The following is a 23640-nucleotide window of genomic DNA, read 5'->3' as shown; positions in this document are numbered from 1 at the left end:
TTTGGCAGACTCATGAATCTGCAGCAATAATGTATGTTTTCACAGAAATCCTATGGTACTGTTATTTTGCTGTTCCCAACACACAAATCTAACACAAAACTTGTAATGTGCTTCATGTGGCTAACTTCTTGATTTCCAGCACATTTTGTGCCCTGGTCAACTTTTAGTGGACTAAATCATACGACCATAACTGTATCTGTTTTTTCCTCTGTATTTTGCTGTGTAAAAATCTGCCACGTAAAAACATCATGGCTGCTGATCTATATTAGCAACTATCAGACATGCTACTGTAAATAGCAATGTATGAACTAATACCAAAAATAGACTATAAAATTTTAATCAACAGAACTTGTTATTAAGAGACAGATATCCTTCTACAGGTACAGGTATTCACAGTAATTCATACCTAGATTTCGTTCTGTACACATTTGATCTTAAATCAGGCGCTCTCACACTGAAGTTTAAAGTGACAAGCAAAAGAGAAGGTTGTATCTTTTTAAAGTAACTGATCTAAATCCAACTATCATATTAATTGTTACATACTTCAGTGGGCAGGATATATACATAATTGTGTATCTCCATGTACATAGGGTGATAAAAGGCATCTCATACACTGGAAAACACAGTAGTTTATCATGTATTTCAAAACTTCTGCACAGGACAAAAATGTACAAGGCCAGCATAGTACCACAGAAGATTATCTGTGCACAACTTCCAAGAAAGAATTCATAAGTACCAAAAAAAGAAAGCAGAAGTGACAGAATATTCAAACTATTTAGAGGCTGTACAGAGAAAAGAAGCTTCAAGCAGGCAAACAGCAGCACATAAACATAATGCATTTTAGATATTACTGTCAGTATGAACACTTAGGAATACTGTAAAACATACTTATGAAAATGTCTAGCCTTAGCTAATTTTTGTTATATACTTTGATGGCAATTTGAAGCTTGCTTGTCTCATTGTTTTCCATCTGTTTAGTTTGTTTCTCTTACAGGGTCATTTACAAAGCAACATAAAAAAGCAGAAGCAGCAAAAACATATTCAGAGATAGAGTAGTATAATAAACTACATTTTAGGAAAAAGAAACACAAGTCAGCATTCTAGAATACTAGTCTAGAATACTTCTTTAAAAATTAATGGGTGAAAACTATAGAATGGTGCTGCAGAGGCAGGGACTGATACATGAACTGTAGTATTACAGGCATGAGTGAGGCAAGACTACGGCAAGGTTCAGGACCTGTTGCAAATAAAGGGAGACAAAAAAAACCAAAAAGTCTCACAAAGGAAAATTTCTCTTTACTGGACTGTCCTGGATCAAAACATATGTAAGGCAGAACACAATTTTCAAAGTCCAAGAACTTAGGTGTTGTATTGTCCTTCTTCCCCAGCCATACAGAAAAACTGCTGGGGAAGAACAAGCCACAAAGCCCAGACAGTAGGAGCAGCTACAGAAGCTGCCAACGCAGAGAGCATAGAGCAACCAGATTTCGGAAGGACTTCCTCGACCCTGTGCTTCTCAGCTGCTTGTTCTCAATCTCTTTCCCATTGCATCTTCCTCAATCATACTCTGCAACAGTACCCTTGCATGGTTTTCTCCCCAGGACTTAACCTTGCCTTCTTTCCTTGAGGGTTTCATCTCAGTTGACTTATCACTTCCTAACCAAACTTAAAAAAAAAAATTAAAAAATAAAAATCATTTAACCAATATAACATCTTCTATGAGATAGTGTTAACTCTGTGCACTGCATCCTCCTCTCCAGCAGCCTTGTCCAGTCAGACAGTGAAGTCTTTGGGGCAGAGATACTACCTGCCACTCATGTCTGCACAGGATTAAGTACAACAGGCCTAACTGCTTGTCACAAGCGTACAAGTACAATCAGTAGTGCCAGAAAGTAAAGTATAGCTACACTATTGTTTCTGGGGTTTCCATCTTACTACTAGCGGATAGGCAGCGTGCAGATTTTGTGAATACTACTCCTGACACAGGGAACTTCTGATCCCCACAGATAAGACACTTCTTCCTGTTTAAAACACAAAATTCGTGTTACAAATGGGCTGGTAACTGAAGTACTTACCTCCCTTAAAGCAACAGAAATCTTAAATCACAGGAATATTTTTCTCCTCAGGAGAAGTTGCCAGAATTATCTGCAGCTATGACTGCCCTGAAAATCTCATCCCAGCTTGTATTTTGTTCAATTATTCAGATTTGTCTTAACCCCTTGGCCCCTTTAAGACTAAATACAATAATACTAATCTCTTCCCATGAAATCTAAGAAATATTATTTGTGGATATTCCACATGTACAATTTAATACAAGCTGGGCCTCAGTGGGCCATACAGTCAACTCTTCATTTTCTGCCCTACAGTGACATGGGTCAAGACACGTATTTTGTGTAAAAATCCATTTGGCCCTGACATCAAAACATTAGCAACTTTACAAAATGTATAGTGTTCAGTTGGTTCTCAACATTTAATATTCAGGATCTTAATATAAATCCTGCTTCTTACTGAGTGAAAAGCAGAAACCATAAACTATAGGAAAGGAAGTTATGCGGAAACTAAAACAGCAAACTGATGATAGATACCTTTCCTGCTCCCTACACGATCCAGAACATTTCATATTGCAAAGTCAAGTTTAACTTAGACTAATGCCAATTACAGACATGTATTTTCTTTGTAACCAACACATTCAATATTTCTATCATTACCTTCTCCTTTGTTGATAATAGCTCTTGCAAGTCTGTGGTCATGACCAGGGAAACTCTCATAAACTTCTCCTGTGAACTGCCCAATCACAGGGCCATTAACTGTCTCAGTCCTACTCACTCCCCCAAAGGAAGAAGTATAGGGTTGGTTTGTTTGTTCTATCCAAGACATACACAAGTTATCTTAAATAAAACCAGATTTTATTGATAAATTCAGAAGCAGGAAGAAATACCACAATAAAGTTAAATAAACACAAGCTTAGGCTAAGAAACATTTCTGGGGGCCTGTAGAGGAAAAAGCCTGTTGTAACCCAGCATTCAAAGAGCCTTTCTAGCATATTCTTTCTTAAGCCATTTTCTTTGGCTCAGTTTCCTCCTACTATCAAAACGTGCTACTGCAAGTTCATAAGTTTTATTAATTCCCCATAGAATTTAGTTATTTCATGTTTTAACACAGTCTAGACAGTCTGTCACAACCTTTGAAATCTCTTATGAATTCACAGCACACAATGCAAGAAACAGCATACTACAACTGTAAAGCAACACTTACAAAATGGTTTGGATGCAAAATGGAATCACGAAGGAATGCCATTTAAAAAGGAAAGGCCACTTCTCTTGCCAAATCTAGTCAGACAACTATAATGTCAAATAAACAAGCTTTTTAAAGAATAAAAATTAAAAAATAAACTCAATGTTTGAAGAACCAAAGCAACTTTTGTAAATTATTTCTCCATTCACCTCCTCTCTCTTTGCTTCTCTCTCTCCCACAGCACAATTTCTTTGTCTCTTTCTCCCCATTCCTTCCATACCATGAGTCTTATGTGACATTTCCGAGAAGCATCCCTCAAACCCTTAAGCCATAGATCTGTGCCAATGAAATTAAGAGAGTGGGCCACTGGTACTATTTTCTTCACACAAAACCTCAGTTTATCTTTTTGGGTTTTTTCTGCTTTAATGCATCTGTTGAAAGTGTCCAGGTCTGGCCTAAATCAGGTATCTTTGAAATGCCTGTTAGGCCACTGCAAGATGGAGGCAGGGACAAACAGGAAAAAGGTGGAAAAAACCACAGCAGTAAAGGGAATAAGGCAAGATTTTTGATTTTTTTTTTTTTCCCTTTTGTAATTTAGTATTTTAGTCTTGCTTACTACTTTGGAAATCTTTTTCATGGCAGATGTTACCTCATGTTGTTGAATTCGGAGATATTTTCCCAAATAAACCATTTTATAAGCTAGTCAACACACAACATTCATCAGCCAGTATGTAGCATTTTCACTACATGGGTCAGTGTTAATAGGATTTAGAGACGCAAAAGTTATTCAAGGCCTTCTGGTATAGAAAGATGTTCATTTGCTGAAGTGTCAGTTGGAATGACAAGGTCTTCAAAATGTTTAATTTTAATCTTTGAAAAGGTCTTTACATTTGCTCTCAAATGTCGAGGTTTGATGCCTTTTTGCTCGTGTAAAGTATAGGCAGTGGAACACATACATGGTTCAACAGAAAAAAAGGCAGTAGATCGGTTTCAGAGGGACAGATACATCATTCAGGACCATTTTTCTTTAAAAAGTTTCTATTGGCTATTTAAACACAGAGAACTATGTTTAAATGATCAAACTCTTAGAAGAACGTAGATAATTTATCTATATTGTTTTTATATATATACACCATATATGCATGTGTATATACATACATATGCTTGGTATACCCTCATTCCTTCCCAGTTCTATTCCTTTATTATATTTGCTTCCATTCACATCAAATGGTAGTCAAATAAACACCTTCAAGAAGGTAAACTAATTTGACTGTTTAGGTTTCAGTCAGTAAGACAAAGCTATTAAAAAATGAGGTAATAATGAAGCGAAGACACTTAAAATACTCATGTTTTCAAGGCTACAAGTGACATTTGCAGTCAGCTTTCATTTCTGTTTCAGTTTGTTGGAGGAAAGCACCCATTCCTCTCACTGCAAGTGTTAAGAATTTCAACCATTATTATAAAGTTATTATTTTAGTATCTATTTTTAAGTCCAGTCATGCCAAGTGGTACTTATCTTTTGTAATGCAAGTGAGCTGATTGAAGAAACTGAAAACAGATTCCCTTTTAAATTCCATTAAATAAGTGGAAACAGGACTACATGTGTCTCAGGTTATATTAACATTTCATTTATGGAATCAAAATCTTGCAGGATGCATTCAAAATCCACATGATGTCTTGAGTGCTAAAGTTTTCAAGAGGATCTGTACATTAGCAAATACATAGGCAATGTAAGAATACAAGTTTGGCCACAGATACAGCAGCTAGTAACACAAAGACTGAGGCTACTTCACCTAATGGTAAGAAGAGAAACTGATTTGGCTTTAACAGTAGTTTGCTCATCACTATGCCAAAAGAATTAAAAAACAAGAGGTGAGGGGAGTTCTCCAATATAACTGCAACCCTCTACAACATACAACATTTGGCTAAGGGGTATTGGGACCAGACGGCTTTTTCTAAAGTAACTGGAGCCTAGCAGAATTCAAGTTACATATTGTCTGCTGCAAATAAATATTATTGTCTTAAGTATTTGCACTACAGTAACTACTGTACACTTTTACATACCAAAGTAAACAGCATCAACTTCACAATAATCACCCCAAACATTCTTACCAGTGTTTTCAACAAAAAGGCTCGACTTACTGTCAATGTCACAGCACTGAGTGTCCAAACCCTGGCTGTTAAAGTAGGTATAACTGGCATAACAGACAAGTTCTAGTATAACAGTCAACTCAAAAATTTGTAAAAGTTATAGTGAGCTGCACACAGGAGGAATATCCTCCCTATCCAACACAAAGTATACATTTCACACAACCCTGGGGTTAGAGGAAAAATGCCAGGTCTGACCCTTACAGCAATCAAAGGCATTTCCAAAAAAAAAAAAAAAAAAGAAAAAAAAGTTGTCTGAAGTAGATCAGAGGTATTGCTGAAGGAGGCTGAGTAGCAGCAACAAGCAGTACACACAGATTAATGGGCTTACAGAAAAAGCGTACTAAAAATCAGACTGTGTTGAGAGTACATCAGCTCTTCTCTTCTTTTACTGGAATTTCTCTCAATACTAATTTGTTTTGTTCTCCACCACTTTCATTTCACTGAGAAAGTACTGGGCTATTACCAATAAACAATAGTCAAAACAAAGGAAGTTTTCTTTCTTATTTCTGTTACCTCCTCTCTCCTCCTAAAGAGATAACCATACGGCAGCATAAAAGCATCAAATACTTTTTTTTTTTTTTTTTACTTTCTTTAGTATTTATCACCTTAGTGTTTAGTTGTACAGAAGGCAGTTTAGCTAATCTGTTCTTTATGCAATTTACATTGCTATACAGATAAACCTTTGAGGAAATTTAAAGTTAATGTGCCTTCCATTTTCCCGTTCCTGAAATGCATCATTGTATCCATTATCCTTCTGTTTTTCAGACAAGTCCACAATACTATGCAGCTGTTCCAAGATCAAACAAATCAAATATTCTATGAGCTGCGTTTTCTCACTTTAACAGAGGTATCCCTTGTTAGACTAGATTCATTTCCATGCATTGCATTTTGTCCAGCACTCTGCTCTTCAAATGTAACTAAAACCACCTTCAGGCTGACCACTAGCCTCAGACTTGCCAGTAGGTATTTGACATGGATGTTTGTTAAATGTTTTGAACCACAAAATTTCACAAACTGCATTGGCTTGAGCAGTTCACAGGCTTCTGTAGTGACAGCAAAGCTTTCTCCTACGAAGCGCTGCACTGCATCCGTACAGCCACAGAGCATCTTCCATATGCATTCTAGTTTGCAACTTTCCCAATGTCTGTGGTCCTGGCAAACACACACATACGTCCTTAAACTTCCTGGGATTACACTAAGGTTTTGGTTGGTTTCTTGTTCTTCCAATCTCTCACTAACTTTCCTTCCTGTACCACTACCAAACTGCAAGCACTTGCTCATCGCACTCCTTCCAACCATACAAGCTTGCTGTGGCCCCAATCCTCTTCTCACTTTACATGCAAGCTAGAAATAACAAGAGGCTGCAAAAAGAACTGACAATCTTTTCACCTTCCCAGTAAGCAGCCTAGCACTGGTGAGGTTGCTTCAAAGAGTGCCCCTACCTCAACTGTGAGCCAGAATTCAGCAGAGTCACCTAAATTTTTCCCAGTCTGACAACTGGGTAGAAAAGCGTTGAATTAAGTTTTCAAATGCTCAGTAAGAATTTTAGTTGGGATCAAGAGGAGCATCCATGTGTCTTAAATCGTAGTCACCTATTCAATGCTAATACTCTTCAAAAAGAAGTTGTTCTATATATGTTTAAGTAATGTTGACAATAGATGAGGCAGGTAACAGGTAAGTATAAGCTCATTGAGAACAACATCTTACCTCATTTCTGATTTCCCATCTGCTATAAAGCTGCACTTTGAAATCATGGAGGCAAGCAATGATGCAGTTGGCAGGAGGTGAACAGTGCCACATGCCGCAGAAATAGCAAAGTCTAACATTTTATAATATATAATAGGACAAAATGAAGTATCTGTTAAATAACAGGCAGTCTCTGCCAGGAAGAAAGCCACTGAATGCTTCCTGTACGGAAAGCTGAAAGATGAAAGCATACTTGAAACACCCAGAAGAATCACAGCATTGAAAGCTGGTCCTGTACTCAGATTGACGAAGGAATTTTAGTAAAATCCCAACTTTTTCCTATCAGATCACAGCAGACATCCACAAACCCAAAATCACCCATATGGACTGATGTGACTATGTCGTACAAAATTCCTGGAAAATTCTTCCACTGTAAAACCCTGGAGTCACTTCTCACACATATATCAAAATGCTCCCCTAAGCTTTCTAATACAGTCTGACATCTTATGTATCATGAGATGAAAACAGTTTCTCAATGCATGTAGCCTGACCAGCCTTGCAGCATCACAAGGGAAAGGAACTAACTTTTCTCCATCAGCGAATATCCTCAGCCATAGGGTAGACTACAAAGTGTTAAACCTAACATCAGATCTACCCAGAAAGCAAGTAGTTAGGAAATAAACGCAAACGTATCCAAAACTGCTATATCAAAACTACTGTCCAACCATTTCATCCATCAAATAACTACCTTATAAATATATCCATCTGTTTCAAAACTTAAGTAAACATATTTAAATAAATTTTAATGTGTAAGAACAGGAGCTTCTGCGAAGTATTGACCCCTTCATCAGAAATTGAACTCAAATTCAATTATTGTTATTGTAATCCATCAAGCATTCCTTGGTCTGCAGAAACAAAGCTGCTGTACATAAATGACATGGTTTGTTAACCATGTAGCAGCACAATATATTTTAGTAGCTTGGGGGTTCTCTCACACATTCAAATTTTCCACCTCACAGCATTAAATTTAGTTACGTAACAATGAACTTCTGCCCTCATGTAACTTGTTCGCCTGAATCTCCTGCAACTATCTGCTAGGTATAATGAAATTTTACAAAGGCTTTTTAAAAGACATTGTTTCATATAACAGTCACAGTCACAAAAACAGACCTTAGGGGGAAAAAAAAAAAAAAAAGTCTCTAATTTTGCCACATTAGTATAGAAAAGGAAAAAATAGGGAGAGTCTTTGAGGAAAGCTGTGCTTGCTGATGCAGCACAAACTACTAGAACAGCTACCTCATGTATTGCAGACAAACAATTCTGCACCATTTTCAGTATTTTTCAAGTTTTGCAACTACAATATCTTAAAAAAGAACAAACAGATTGTTTTCATGAAGCCTCTACATTCAAGTCTCAGATTTAACTTTTTTTTTTTTTTTTAAACTCTACATGGAAAAGACAAGAAAATGGAAGAGACTCTTACGTTTTCAACATTACTTAAAAGCAAAAGTAGAACAAGCTTTAACACTCCTTGCCTGACTCTTCCTAGTATTAGAAATACTGAAAGACAGAAATTAATACCTTACATTTTAGTCACATTTACATATGTATATCCATTAGTGGAAAATAAAAAACTTACAGGAATCGGAATGTAACAAGGGACTTTGTTTTTCACACACAGGCAAAAATTCCCATCTCTCATATAAATTATCATGTCACAGTCAGCACAGACCAGACGAGTAAAGCCTGTAATTGATGCAGTAAAGTTTCCAGCAATACAAATAAACCATTAACTTGAAACAACACTGACCTCTAACCACTTAGCAATCATATCTCAAAGAGGCTTGATTTGACTTTGTGCTGCCATTCACCTGAAAAAACAAAACTTACGTGCTTTTAAACTGTGAATCTTAAGAGTTACTTCCATACTTGCTGCTTAATGTAATAAAATTAGTTACAATTGATCTAATCTCCAACTAGAGAGAAAATCCTGAAGTCTTATTAAACAAAATTTGTTATATACCATGAAGTGCACTTATGCAGAAAGGTAACAATGTCATCTTGATGCTTACCCAATCATTGCGTTTTCTTTAATCTGGCCTTCTGTGCCATTTACCATTGGTTCTTGATTTCTGTTTTCCTTCTCTGAAGAATCACTTGAGAGGCCCAATAAAGCTCGTACTCGTTTTGACTTCACATCCAATATTGTGTCGGTGTAGCCCACTTCTTGTAGATACCTGCAGGAACAGAACTCATGCTAATCTTCCATGCACATCTCACTCAAAACAGTAAATGAAAAGTTCTCCCTAAACTCATCTTCAACTCCTTAGCTTAGCAAAGGACGGTGCTGTGCTAATGAAATATGCTTATAAATCATTCTGTACCAGCTGCAGAGGGATTGCCTCTTGTAGTACCAGCCTCTACAGTCACTGAGAAAAAAAGAGGGGGAAAAAAAAAAAAAAAAATCAAAGCGCCTAGCAGTCAGAGGTTATACAATACGTTATTCATTCATTTACTAAAAAGTATGGAAAAGCACTTTCGATTAAAATATTTATAACAGGCTCATAAAAATCACCACGGTTCCATGTACATATGTACATGGCCATTTTATTCTTCAACACATGGAAACTATACATGAAGCCTTACAAGAAGTATCAGGTATGTTCCTTACATAAGCATTATTAGAAACCTAGAAAGCACAGGGAATAAAAACAAATTCTATAGCTGTAACTACTAGCAAGAGTTGTTATTTATAACACATTAGGTTTGATAAAATCTTTGTCTTTCTTTTCCCTGTCCTGCAATGGAACTGCAAAATATTAATGTATCTTGCATATATGGGCTGGGCAGCAAGAATCCTGGACTAGCCTCTATGAAAACTTTGGGGTCTAAAGTTGGCTCTTTCATCAATATGCCATATCGCCCTTAGGGGAAACTGGGGGAAAATAATAATTTTAAGTTAAAAAAAAAAAAATATATATATATATACACATATATATATATTTAAAATAGGTCTCTGCCGTTTCCTCTAGAATATGGAATTAATAGCACTGTCTTCTCATGAGCAGTGGACAGATTAAATGGTCAATATTCTAGAGGACTCTAAAGACAGGAAATGTTATTTTACAATAACAGCTGTTACAAGTCAAGGACATGCACTTTTTCTGCAAGAACACTCTCCTCCAATTATTTAACAATATCCTCCACATAATCACATTAGAAGATAAAATACTCACTGTGGGCTATATAAAAATCAAACAAGTCACCTATGCAAAACAGTCCGTCAGTAATACACACCCTGTATTCAGCACTGTGTTGCTTGTTTATGAATTGTGCTGAGAAGGAACGACTTGTCTTCAAAATCACTGATCTAAGTCAAGACCATTTTATTTACATTTATTCAACATACATGCAAAGATTTCAGCTCTTGCAAAACAAAAGCATGTACAAGCCACCCAACAGAAAAAAATTAACTTTTCTGTAATTCCTTGGAAAAAGGTCCTTTAATATAAGCTCCAGGCTGTCCTTACTGTGTCCCTCCCCTCTCATTTAATTCTCTGTAACACACCAAAAAAAAAAAAAAAAAAAAAAAATTTAAAAAAAAAAAAAATCAGAAAGCAAACGTTTTACTAGCTGATTAGAAGACCTTAGAACCTAACTACCAGCACAGAAGATGAGGCAAATGTATGAAAAAATTATAGAGACCTCTTAAATTTAAACCAAGAGTTGCAACCAATGCAAAAAACCCATAGAAAAATGTGACCAAATATCTTGGAAATCAATTAACTCATTATGATAATAATTCAAAAACCAATTTAGGTTAACAGATACTTGCTTCATTGAGATGAACTGAGAATTAGAATACTTCTAGTCTAACCTTCTAGATATTAGTCTTTTCTGCACCTTGAGCAGGCCAAAATATAACTTGTCCCTCTCCAACACCAGTTATTTTTAATTTTACATAGCTCTTAACAGAATTACTGGTGGTGTTTTTTAATTGCAAAAAGAATTGCAAAGTGTCATGACCCACTGTTCTCCCAAGCAGATTGTTTTATATACTCAGTGAAAGAAAAGCAAAAGAGATTAGGAGTTTGTGATTTGACAAGGCTTCTCTGAAATTCTGAAATATTATTTTAAAACAAACAAACAAAAAACCCAAAAAAACCCAAACAACTAGGAAAAGTAGGGCAAAAGCTGAACGAGCTTCATCACACACACTAACTTTTCTTGAAAAAAAAATCAAATACCACCAACATCACATTTCATTACCAGATTCTTTCCCTTGCATTTGAGTCATTTTTTCAACACTTACTGTCTCAGCAGCTGTCGTCCTTGTTTCCATATTAGCTGACTGTTCCGTTGTGGCTGAATTTCGGTCTCATTCCCTTCATCTGGAAAAGATTATTTAATTATGAACATTTTTTTTTACTTGTCCTACTTTTTAAAAAGATGCCCATCTACTTGAAAAGACAAACATGTTTTGTCTTAAAATGATTAGGAATGGTTTCATAACAAGATAAAAGATTCAAAGTGCCAATAATCAATCATGAGAGGAAAAAAAATGCATATAGCACATAATTGTAGTACTATGTACACATAAAGATTGTCAAGTACGTCCTACCGTATGAGAGCAATTTCCACTAGTCATCAGTGCCTTCCCTTCTGTCTCACATCCAGAAGCCTCATCTTACTCCTTTTTTCTTTAAGAGCACATGATCACATAGACAATTTGGAGTTCCATTTTTGCATTAACCTTCCAATATAATTGCTGATCATAATTTAAGTTTGAAGACAAACATCTTTAAATGCTAACAATATCAAATGCAACTGCAGTGTGATTTCTATTTACAACTTACTGTCCAACTAATTTCCTTAATATTTGACTGTTGAACATAAAACAGACCTACTCACATCAGCTTTAAAGTCATCCATATTTGTATTAGTTTTGTGGAAGGAAAAAAAAAAATACAGCAGGGGTTGTTTGCTTATTTTTCCAACCTGAAAAGCTGTTGAAAAATTTTCACATTTTCCACAACCATAAATTTGTATCCCAACAGTACTTATTCCACAAAAATCCACAAAAAAATTACGTTGCTATTCTGGTGAGAAATCTATCTGAACACTGGCAACTAACAGCTACACATTTATTCCACTTATAGCTTCATACTACATGATGGCGGGGTTTTTTCCCCTCCCCCAGGAGATACATAAGCATGTGCTTCCTAAGATAAGAGATCTTCGTTTATTATCTATGAAAGCCTCTAAAAAACTTGAAACCCTTGTGGTCCAAACACTGAAGGATGAACAATCTTCTTGTGTAAACAACAATTAGGAACCAGAAAAACGTGTGGTATAATCCTATGAGTAACTTAACATCTGATGTGGGAAAGCTATTGTCCTTACCAGGAAGTCATTCACCTTCTAAACAACTGAATTAACACCACACACACAAGCCACACCACCCACCCCAAAAATCTGTCAAAGACTAATCAGAATTCACAGGCAAGGAGAGCCACAGGAATTTTATCCATCTCAAATTCACAAATCCATTTAATAGCAACCATAGGAAACAATCAATTGCACAATGATTTTCTGACAACAACTGAACACAGCTGGACCCAATGCACAACTACCAAAGCTCAGTCTGTAAGAGCTGAAACATGACAGATACACATGCCTGAAAATTCCTTTTGAAAGCAAAAACTCCTCTTCCAAAGGCACTATTAAGTACATCTACAGGCAACAATTTTCTTCTGCTTAGTCTCCTCAAAACTGGTGACCACTAGCAGTAACAGCGGTTTACAGATGAGAGTGAAGGGACTTGTGTTATGAGCAAATAATAGCAGAAGATATCACAAGCAGTCAAAAAAAAAAAAAAAGGCATCCCTTTATCAGGAGATTGAACTCTTTTCTTCTAAACTGTATTACTGACACCTCAAGAGATCATAACAAAAACAAAGACCCATCTGGAAGAACTAAGAACCACATTTTTTCCTGACTGGGCATGAAAAACATGGGCAGGGAGGAAAGACAGGGACATACAAGTAAGTATCTATCAAAGACAACTCCAAAGGAACATGATACAGTTTCTATTTTAAGTGTGTATCTTTAATCAGTCCAGATTCGATACAGAACAAAAGTGTACATTTCTGACAACTACATATATAGAATGCAATGGGATAAATCATGCTAATGGAATTTTACAAAGGCAATTCCACTAACATTCGCTTTGCAGAAGTAATGCACTGGCTGTGGCTCTGCTGGGCAAGCCAGGCCTTGCACTACATTCCTCAGCTGGAAACTGAAGCAACATGCTACAGCTGCATCCTGAACAAATACAAAACCAAAACATTTTCTAGCGGTCCAGATAGATTGAGGTCTTCTATTTAGTAACACCAAATTAAACTATTTCTTCAGTTAAGGAAATAACCTTGATAATAACATGAAATAAAATTTCACAAAACCTCGTATCTTGGACAAAAAGTCCAAGAAAAGCCTGGTGTAAAGTTGCATCAGTTGGTGTGGGGTTGGATTTTTTGTTTGGTGAGGTTTTCTTTAACACCTTCTGAATACAGTAAGATAAGAATGAACATGACAGTAAACCAGACCATTGCTTCCACAAACCAAGAGACAGAGCTGAGGTCTGCAGATTTTCTATATTCTTCCTTTATGTACATGTGTTTCTAGTTTCATTGCTGTAGTAGGAGCATCAGGTAATCATCATCTATTACTTCTCCTTCCAAGGGCTTGACCTATAACCATATCTCTGTACCCCTTCTTTATTTTCTGAGGAAAGGATAGGGAAGTAGAGGGGTGAAAGGAAGTAATCTAAACTCTTAATTCCTCAAGTTCATTGCTTAAAACTATTTGCGTGAAGTAGGAGATGCAACCTCTAAAAAAACAAATCAGCTTTCCAAAGACCAAGCTGAAAATCTGTCGTCTCACAGCACAGCACTGACTTTAGTTGTATGAAATTCTAATGATCATTGGAACTTCGTAAATAAATTCCCTACTCTCAAACTCTCTCTTATGTGTAATATACACTTCCGTTATTTCTCTCCTGGAATATCATTGAGGTAATTGAACAAAAAATTATGTACTATACATTTCATGTCCTTTGCCATTAACTTTTTATTCAGAAGAATATTCAAAAAAACAGAAGGATTCTATAGCTATACATCTAGTTTCTCCCTGTTCCAAAACATCCATACACACTAGTAAGGAAGACGAAAACTATTCTCTTCAGGAACAGTTCGTTGGTTTGGGGTTTTTAAACCTAAATTAAGTTTGATTTATTAATAAACTCTTTCAGAGCATTAGCTTATATTTTTAATTTTACAAGAGTAAAATACAGTCTTTATCAAATTATCTCTATTCCCACTGCTTCCATTAAGCAGCTTGTTTTACCAACACTATCATTCCAGCATTTGCACAAAGCACAGTTAAGCTTTTACGCCAGTAATGAACTCATTCTTAATAAATTCTTACCAGAATCATAGTTTGGCGCCTTCATATCTCCCTGATTCAATTCTGTGCCATATTTTAATTTGTGATATTTAGCCCTGAAAGAAAAAAAAATAAAGAAACTATTAGCACACATAAAGGGTATCTCTAACACATAAATGTCACCTGTCTTCACTTGAAAAGCCCCTCCTTTCTTCTAGGCTAGGAAGAAAACAAAACAATTTCAGCAGGACTTCAGTTTTTTGCTTAATTATTAATTTTGCTTAATTATTTTTTCCAAGGTTGTCACGTAATTGCAAAGTGAATACTGATGAAACACAGGAATCAGTAGACTGCAGATTTTACAAAATGTTCTTGCGACAGAAAAGGTTCTTCCCTGTGGTCAAGGGCTACTCTCTGCATTCCTCCCCACTCCCCCTCCACTATCAATGTCAGCTCAGTGCCAACCACTTTGTATTTCATAGTCACTCAGTTAAACAAACCTTTGTTTTATTCTTTGAAATGTTCTGCTTTCCAACAGCAGCAGGCCCTCTGTTAGAACTATTCTGAGATTTAGCACTGACAGCAGCCCATCTACACCAGTTTCTCCTAAAGCTGCTAGATCAGCCACTCGACCAAGCTCAAAAATTGAGACTTCTCTTTCAAAAATATTTAGCCTACAGAAGGCCTATTGTAATAAAAACCCACAAAGCATGCTATACAATGACAATAAAAGTAGCTAGAAGAGAAAGGTAAATGCTTTTCAATTTGAAAAGCTCCATCCTACAGAGTCCGCGTCTACAGACTTCTAAACACACAAAATAATGCCACAGTCATATAGCACTACAAATGCACATAAGCGATTAAAGATTCAGAGTAGTGTTATAACACAGCAACAGAGAAACTGAGGCAAAGAGAGCCTTACCCAGTTTTGCAATGTTCCCCCCTTCTCTCACATTCAGTGTAACATTTGTCTCTGAGTTGTTTTCTGACAAACATGAAAAAATCAAATGACTCAAAAAAACCCAATTCCCTATAAAGTTTTGCAGATATTCATGATTGGGTAGAAAAGCAGCACTCATACTAGTTTCTATCTTTAATAAAAGGCAGGGAAGAATTCAGGCAATGCTGGCCATGCAGCCTGGCAGTAGTGGGACAACCAACTAGCACACACACATACACAGCTCCAATGCAAATATACAGACCTAGGTGTAAGGCAGGAAGATACAGGCTACAAAAGACAGAAAGACAAAAACTCCTCACATACACCAACATGAAAATCATAGAATCACAGAATGTATTGGGTTGGAAGGGACCTCTAAAGGTCATCTAGTCCAACCCCCCTACAATAAACAGGGACATCTCTAACTACGTCAGGCTGCTCAAAGCCCCATCAAGTTCGACCTTGAATATCTCCAGGGATGGGGCTTCCACTACCTCTCTGGGCAACGTGTTCCAGTCATCCAACACACTCATATTAAAGAACTTTTTCCTAATGTCCAACCTAAATCTACCTTTTTCTAGCTTAAAACCATTACTCCTCATCCAATCGCTACAAACCCTTGTGAACAAATGGGCTTCATTACCTCCACTGCTCACAAGGGAACTCTTCCACTTAAAATTTGGTTTTAAATAATTAATGGATGTGACACTTCATAATTGTACGAGGCAAGTCTCACTAAACTCGAATGTATCAAGAACGACTGTAGATAATGTTTGCAAGTTACCTGCACCTCTTGATTGCTTCTCAGACATCTTCATTACACTACTGTTTCATTTTGCCTTTTCCTATTTCATCAAGAAAGCTCATTAACTCTGACAAAATGGTGATGAGGGAAGCAATGCTTGGTCGTTCTAATACTCCAGTATCAACATTACTAGTTTCCTACTAATCCAACTGCATTTTAATTACAATAAACATTTAATTCTGGATGAGAATGGTAAGCGCAGAGTGAAGAAATGCCTCTTAGGCATAGCAACAAAGACAGATGAAGGAACTGACTTCCTCCTCAAGAGTCAGATCACTAAGTTTTAACTCAGCTGAGCAGCAACCAGTAAGGAAAGGAGAAAGGATGCACTTGAAATGTGTAACAGCAATAAGCTAAGAGTAAACATTTTTGTCAGTCCAGAAAAGAACAACCAAGAACAGAACAAAATTAAAGCCGAATGCTCAATCAAAATATTTCTCTTTCCTTTTTCAGCTGTTTCCTACATTTCACCAGCAGAGAGATGTTACTCTGTAAAATAACTGCATTTCATTATTGTTAAATACTGATGCTATGTATACTTTTTCCCCCACCATCACTAATAAAGAAATGACTAATCAAGACTTAAGAAATCATCTACTCTGTCACTAACCTACCCCATCAACTTTAAACATTATACTTTGTCAAAAACTTCCAAGTTTTCATGCAGTGATCAATTCAAGTGACCCCAATGTTTAATCCATTTTGATTTGATTTACCAGAAGTGAGCAAGTATTAATACTTTAATCTGGATTAGCGACCAATACTGTGCTCTACTCAATTCCCGAAAATAATTTCAGAGAGCAGTTAGTTTTGTGGCATGAAGCATTTGCTTTTAGCTCATGGGTCTTGCATACGGTTCCATTATCCTAATTTGCTTATCAAAGTCCCATTATCACTGATTTTCTTGTCAAATTTTTGTTAAAAATTTTCACTCTAAGAACCAAAGCAAAATGTTTGCTAAGTTAACTGAAAGGATCATTCCTTGTAGCTTGCCTATTCCTCAGATCTCTCACCTTTTCTCCAAAATCCATTTTTCAAAAATTCAGCCTGCATTTTTTTTTTTAAACTGATTAGTATATTTATTCCAATCTGTTACTTCTATGTATGCTCATTTTTAAAATTCCTTTCCCTCTTAAATCAACAGTAATATGCTTCTTTCTTCTCACTGAAGTCTTTCCCCCTTGTTAAAGACTTATGTCTTTAAAATCAGTTCAGGAAAGTGAGATTATTCATTCTATCCACATTCTAAGCCACTAGTAGCACTTTTTTTTTTTGACTTCTTCCTCTTCATAATGCAACAGTTTTTAAAGCCTTTGCTATTCTTCTTTACTTCAAAAGGATAATCTAGATTACATGGCCTTGTAAACCACTGGCCCTTAAATTTTAAGGCCAAGCTGGACTAAAATTTCAACTTTCAGAAGACTTAACATTGTATATCACAGGCAGAGACCAGCAGAAATACAGATAGAGCAGAAGAATCATGTCCTAGCAAAGACAGGCAATTGAAGAGATGACAATCCCAAAAAGCAATCCTTATTTTTAATATTGCTGGGAAAGTTAAAAACAAAAATCCATAGACCTTTGCCTGCACAAAATGACAAAAGAGCCAATGCCAAACTCAAACCTGAATTAATTAGACTCAATTAGCATAAATTCTGGTATCTGAGCAAGACACCAGTTAGCTATGAAACAGAAACATGAATATCATGTCAAAATTATCACCAAAAAAAGAGCAAACGTATTTTTCCTGTAAATAAGTATAAAGAAAACAACCAAAGATTCTCCAACCTTCGTATCGTCTGGTCAAAAACAAGAACAGTGGCTTTGGGGCAGGGGAAGGAGGGAAACAAATCACAAAGATGAGCCTTTCTTATCTGAAACTTGGTCAACTTGGATAATTTACCTTCAATTTCTGAAAATTACACATGAATTAACAGCATGCAGAGACTGAAAAATAACTTGAAAATAATGAGCTGAAGGATACAACTTTAGAGAAGGTATCTGCCCTCTGAAAACCAGCCTTCTAGTTGTTCAGAAGAAAGCTATTTGGGGCTGTGAAACTAAGTTGCCCTTACTCAGATCAGTAGGAATATTATTACTGCTCTGGCTTTTGCACTTCGTTACACAATTCTCCTTTTTCGATTAGCAGCATTTTCTTTAAACTATGTGTCTTCTATGCAAACAGTGCTTGGAGACATTCAACATGGCTGCCATAACACTTCAAGAGTTGCTCAGGAAAATGCTAAAAGCTTTCATCCTTCTAAATTTCCAAAGACTGAGAGCAGTGAAACTTTTCTGAATACTTCACAGAGAAAGAAGTTTGATCCCAATCAAAAAAGGCCACTACTTCTTGGAAATATCTGTCGCCAAACCTGAAGCATCTGATCCAGCTGTGCTGAGGGAGCCTGCCAAAACATCCGTAGAAGATCTGGGAGCCACTGCCAAACCAAGAGACATAAACAAGAACAACTGCCAGGAACAGCACGGCAAGATATTCTACCAAGGGGAGAAGGCGCCAGCCTTACACTGATCACACGCCAGTACAGAAAACAACATAAAATTAAATCAACTGTTTCTAGAGACATAGGTCCGGAGTCCAGTTTTTTGGTTGAAATATGTTAAGACAGGAAGTTAACTAGACTAGATGAAATAGGACATGTACTTGAGAGAAACAGTACTATATGTCAGCTAGCTCCTGAAAATCCAGACGAAACTGCAATTTACTGGTGGTGGAGCTATTGATAAAGTAATAAAAAGTAACCCTCAACTGTCAACAGCCTCACACTGCAAACAGCCTCACACTGCAATCTACTGGATGTGGAAAAACTACATCAAAACTGCTGTTGAACAAATGATAGTGCTTAACTATTAACTACCTGCTCCTAAGCTCTTTGCTATCCAGCGTATTAAGACCTTCAGCAGAAATAACTGGGCTTCCTATACACACAACAAAAAGGTAATCTTACAACTACTAACATAAAGAGCGAACGTTAAACTATATTTGTGAGAAAAACATGACAATCCATACTTAAAACTCATTTTCTATCTTACCCACTATAAAATTACCATATAAAAGTGCCATGAAATAGAGAACAATGACAATTCTTCCAAAGTTCTTTATTTATAGTAAACTTTGAAAACATTTGGTTGATAAAAGAAACACTAAACAGCCACCATACAGAACAGCAACTCAAAAGCATATATCTGAGAAAACCAATATTGCTCATTTCTTGCTCATAGTTTCCTGAGGGCATTGCAAACACAGACTACTCTGAGCCACAATTTCATATTCTGTCCCATACTCATAACTTATTTCACCTAGCTAAGAAAGATTTGGTAGGCTGCAAGGCTAGGGCAGAAATGAAGGAATACAGAAATGCTTCCCTACCCCCTCCCACCAGCACCAACCTTTCTCCAGACTTGACCAGATATGTTTTCCTTCTACCTTGTAGGACCTCATTTTCCAGCTCTGAGATCCCAGCGGAAAAAGCTAGCACCCCAACTGATTACTGCCTGACCTGACCAACAGCTGATTTAGGAAAATGCTGGGAAAGAGAGCAGTGCTTCCAAGCTCAGTACGTTACCATTCTTTTAAGTATCAAGCAAGAATACTTGCTGGGAGACATTTCCAGCAGAAATACAAGGCTCTTTCTTCAGAAACTGGCAAACAATACTGCCCACACACTCTTATAAATAGCCGTCTTCAGCACACACCATTCACAAGCATCACATTTACTTTAAAAACCATTGCACACCTATACTGAAACCGTCAGACTAGATCAGATTAACTGACTGTAGCCTACTGATGCCAGTAACAGAGGCTAACATTGTACACTGCAGAAAAAAAAATACACGAAAAGATAAAAGATACCTACGTAAAAACTGCTAATAAGAAACCACCAGGTATTTTTTCCCAATCTTGACAGCAATTGCTGCATTAGGATTTACATGTCTTAATTTAGGCAGATTTTACTGAATGCAACTGGGGGACATTTTCATTATCCACATGGAAGTTTGATTTTTGATTTTTTCTATCTTACAAAGCCATTCTGATAGCACACAGAAATGTATTTACACAGTCAGATAATTTTAGATAAATTGCTAATTTATCTGGGTTATGAAGTACTAGAGATATCCCTAAGTAATCAGAAACTGCTCCCTCAGTTTTGAAATACAAGAAATTTTACTGAACTTATATACCTTAGAGCAAATCTTTAACCACACAAGAACGTACTCCACTGCCTCTGTCTTTTTAAAGTGACTCTAATCTTCATAATCACGCCTCAAATGTAAGCCTTTCCATGGCTATAAATTCCAGTCTCCATCATGCATACATTTGCTATTTTTCCATGCTATTTGATATAAGACCAGCACAATAACAAGGCCTGTGCAAAAAAGGATATCTACCTCAAGCGTTCTTCTGAGAACTCCCCAAAGAGCAAGCACTCATGCTGGAGCCCTGAGGCTACTGCTGGCCAGGAAATTGGCTAGCAGATGAATTGGTTGCTACCAGAAAGAGTCAAACTAGATGGTGCAAGGCATGTCTCATGTGAAAGCAGACCATACGAGCAAATCTAAATGCAATACAGTAATGTACAACTATTAGTGTCCTTTTAAAATTATCTAGCAGCAATATCCTATTCCTCATTTGCATCTGTGTACATTTCTAATCTTATTTCTACTAATAAAAACAATTTAAAAGAAGTTTATTTTATTAATGACAAATAGGAATTATCTGATAGGAAAATGGTATGTAAACAATGATTACTTTGCAGTAGTACCATATACTCTTTGGTCAAGAATATTAAAAGACATTTTACTAATTTAAAAAAATCTTAAAACTTAACTTGGCCTAAAATAAATCAGTTGAACAGAAAGACTTATGGAAACACGGTAAAAAAGCTATTTGTTTGCCTCAAAGATTAGAATAACAGGAAAGTATATGATAGAATAAAATGGTAGCCTGAGGACTCTACCCAAATCCCCCTCAACAAAGAAACAGACATTTGATTAACTGATAAACATGAACATTTTTTTCCATTCCTCACAAATTAGCCTCCAGAAGATATTCCTGTAGAGTCTATCATACTGAAAAGACTAAAAACTTCGCAAGATTAAAAACTAGTAATTACTAGACTGAAGACAGTTATTCACAATTTCAGTTGTCAGAGATCATTAAACAAAGCTGGTACTTTGAACAAAAAGAGAACACACTAATTCTGGTGTATAATCTATACAGTTAGGTGGAATTTTACTAAGGAAGAAGCATTCATCATTGATCCACTGTGGGTTTTGTTTGCATGCTAGCTATTGTTTTTACTGTAATGCAGACATTTAGACTACTAGGTTTATCTAGTATACCACATTTGACAATTTGAGAACTGAATATATACAGAAGAAATATTTCTTGGTTTTGTCAAATACAAAGGCAAAAGAAAGTATTTGTCTTCAGAACTTCATCATGCACTCATCACTAAAGCAGCGTACCTTTCTTGTTTAAGCGCATATTCCAGCATTTTGATTCTTCGCACTAGATCCTTCTTCAGATTTTCTTGTCCTTTCCTTTCACCTTGAAGAAAGGCGATCTGGGCCTGCAAAATGAACCATTCCATTTAGAATCTGCTTCCTCAAAGCCATTCAGCATAGCTCTTAAGTGTGTGTGTCTCCCCCAAGTTATTGTAAAATTTATTTGCATAGTTCAAAAGAAATTGGCTTACTGCGTTTCACAAACACAGAATGCTTAGACAAAACACTGCACAGATAAGTCTTCTAAACTGCATGCTCACTGCTGATCAAAAAAAAAACAACCAACCAAAGATAAATAAAACAATTTCAGTTTGTTTGACAGGGTTTATTTTTTCTCTTGGATAAACGTTCAATAAAGGATAAGGAATAGATAAAATAAGCATACAAAAAGCCTTCAGCAGATAAAAGCATCTACCAACAATGTGCAGGAGAAGATGATAAAGTATTTTTGCTCACTAACTGAAGTAGTATACAATTAGTGTACTGTTCTGTAGATACATGTTAGATACATGACACTAGTCAAAGAACTGAAGTACAGCATGTTCAGCTAAAAGAAAAATAAAATCCTGTTTGGAATACAGTGCCAAGTGTTAATTATAATACTTACTAAAATAGGTTAAAGAAAGCTCTCAAGAAATACTGTAACAGAGAGAAAAATGGAAAAACAGGGAAAGGTATTTTGGTGAGGGAGGTGACAAGAGAAATGGTATAGAAGTAAAGAAAAGTCGAGCAGAAAACAGACACCTAACCTTTATCGACTTCCAGCAGAGAGTATTTAGTTGCCTTTGAAAAATCTCCTTTAAATAGAAAATTATTATATACGCAGGATATTAATTCTTAATCATAAAGGCAGAACTACCTGCTTTTGTATCTCATGCTCAAGTCCATTATAAGAGACAGGTTCTTGTGCTCTCTCAACTCAGGGATATACTTTTAGACAAAAACACCTATGGGCAGTCACCACTTCACACCTTGGCCTCACCTACATTGCAAGCCACCTGCCATTTTCAGGATCAGAAGCCTTCTGCCACCTTTGCAGCTAAGTCTCCACAGCCTCGTCTGTCTCTTGAGAAACACAAACAGGATAAAAGACAACTGGTCTAGACCATCAGCTGTTGAACATGAAGACCAGTAAGCCTTTCATTTATATAAATGCCCATTGCAGCTCTATAAGCAGTGTTATCTGTAGGTACTGTAGTCTATACAGATCTTTAGGGAAAGCCAGGGAGAAACAAGCAGAATTATCCTCTCCTCACCCGCCACAACCTTGCAGGCAGTCCCAGATATTTTTAGCTAATGGAGACAGACACTTCTAAAGAATAACTTACCTGACTTCAGATTTTTACCCCAAGGTAAGAAAAACAGTGTCTATAAATGCCATTTTCTCTCCACCAACTATAAAAGGAATGCACACAACTAACTCAGTTGAATTTTGGAGATCAGGCAAGATGAATCTTACTTCAAAAGGCCATTGGTGGCCAGCTATAGCAGCTGCTCTAAAATATGACACTAGCTGACATAATTTCATTGCTCAAGTACAGACAGTAAACAGCTTGACACCTGAAGAATCCTAACCACCAGTCACCAACTAGAGCAGCCAGTTTATGATGAGTGAAAAACACTTGGCTGCTCTCCAATGAAGTTGGTCTTCACCTTCAATGGGGGAAATGCATTTCACTGCCAAAAAAACCTCAGCTGAATCAAAAGAAAGGCCTTTGTCACTCTGGCATCTAGCTTTTCCTCACTTAACACTCAAACTAGGATGAACAAAAAAACTACAATTGAATTCTAATGTTTGTTTTATGCTCAGGTTTAGGGAAAGGCACAGAAGAAAGAAATGCTGGCACTGGAG

General features: G+C 36.5%; 1 protein-coding gene across 2 annotated transcripts in view; it reads right to left on the bottom strand.

Annotated features, from left to right (window-relative positions):
- The window catches only part of STRN (striatin), a 64389-nt gene that overhangs the window by 28980 nt on the left and 11769 nt on the right, over window positions 1-23640 (bottom strand). For both annotated transcript variants that reach the window (XM_086482324.1, XM_086482325.1), the window contains exons 2-5: window positions 21750-21853; window positions 14560-14633; window positions 11384-11462; window positions 9144-9308 (exon numbers count right to left, since the gene is read on the bottom strand). In XM_086482324.1, the coding sequence (XP_086338450.1) occupies window positions 9144-9308; window positions 11384-11462; window positions 14560-14633; window positions 21750-21853 (422 nt within the window). The remainder of the gene's footprint in view (window positions 1-9143; window positions 9309-11383; window positions 11463-14559; window positions 14634-21749; window positions 21854-23640) is intronic.

Source organism: Leptosomus discolor, chromosome 2, assembly GCF_034619465.1.
Source record: "Leptosomus discolor isolate bLepDis1 chromosome 2, bLepDis1.hap2, whole genome shotgun sequence".
Lineage (NCBI taxonomy): Eukaryota > Metazoa > Chordata > Aves > Leptosomiformes > Leptosomidae > Leptosomus > Leptosomus discolor.
The sequence above is the reverse complement of the archived record's forward strand: the minus strand, read 5'-3'. Positions and strand labels throughout refer to the sequence as shown.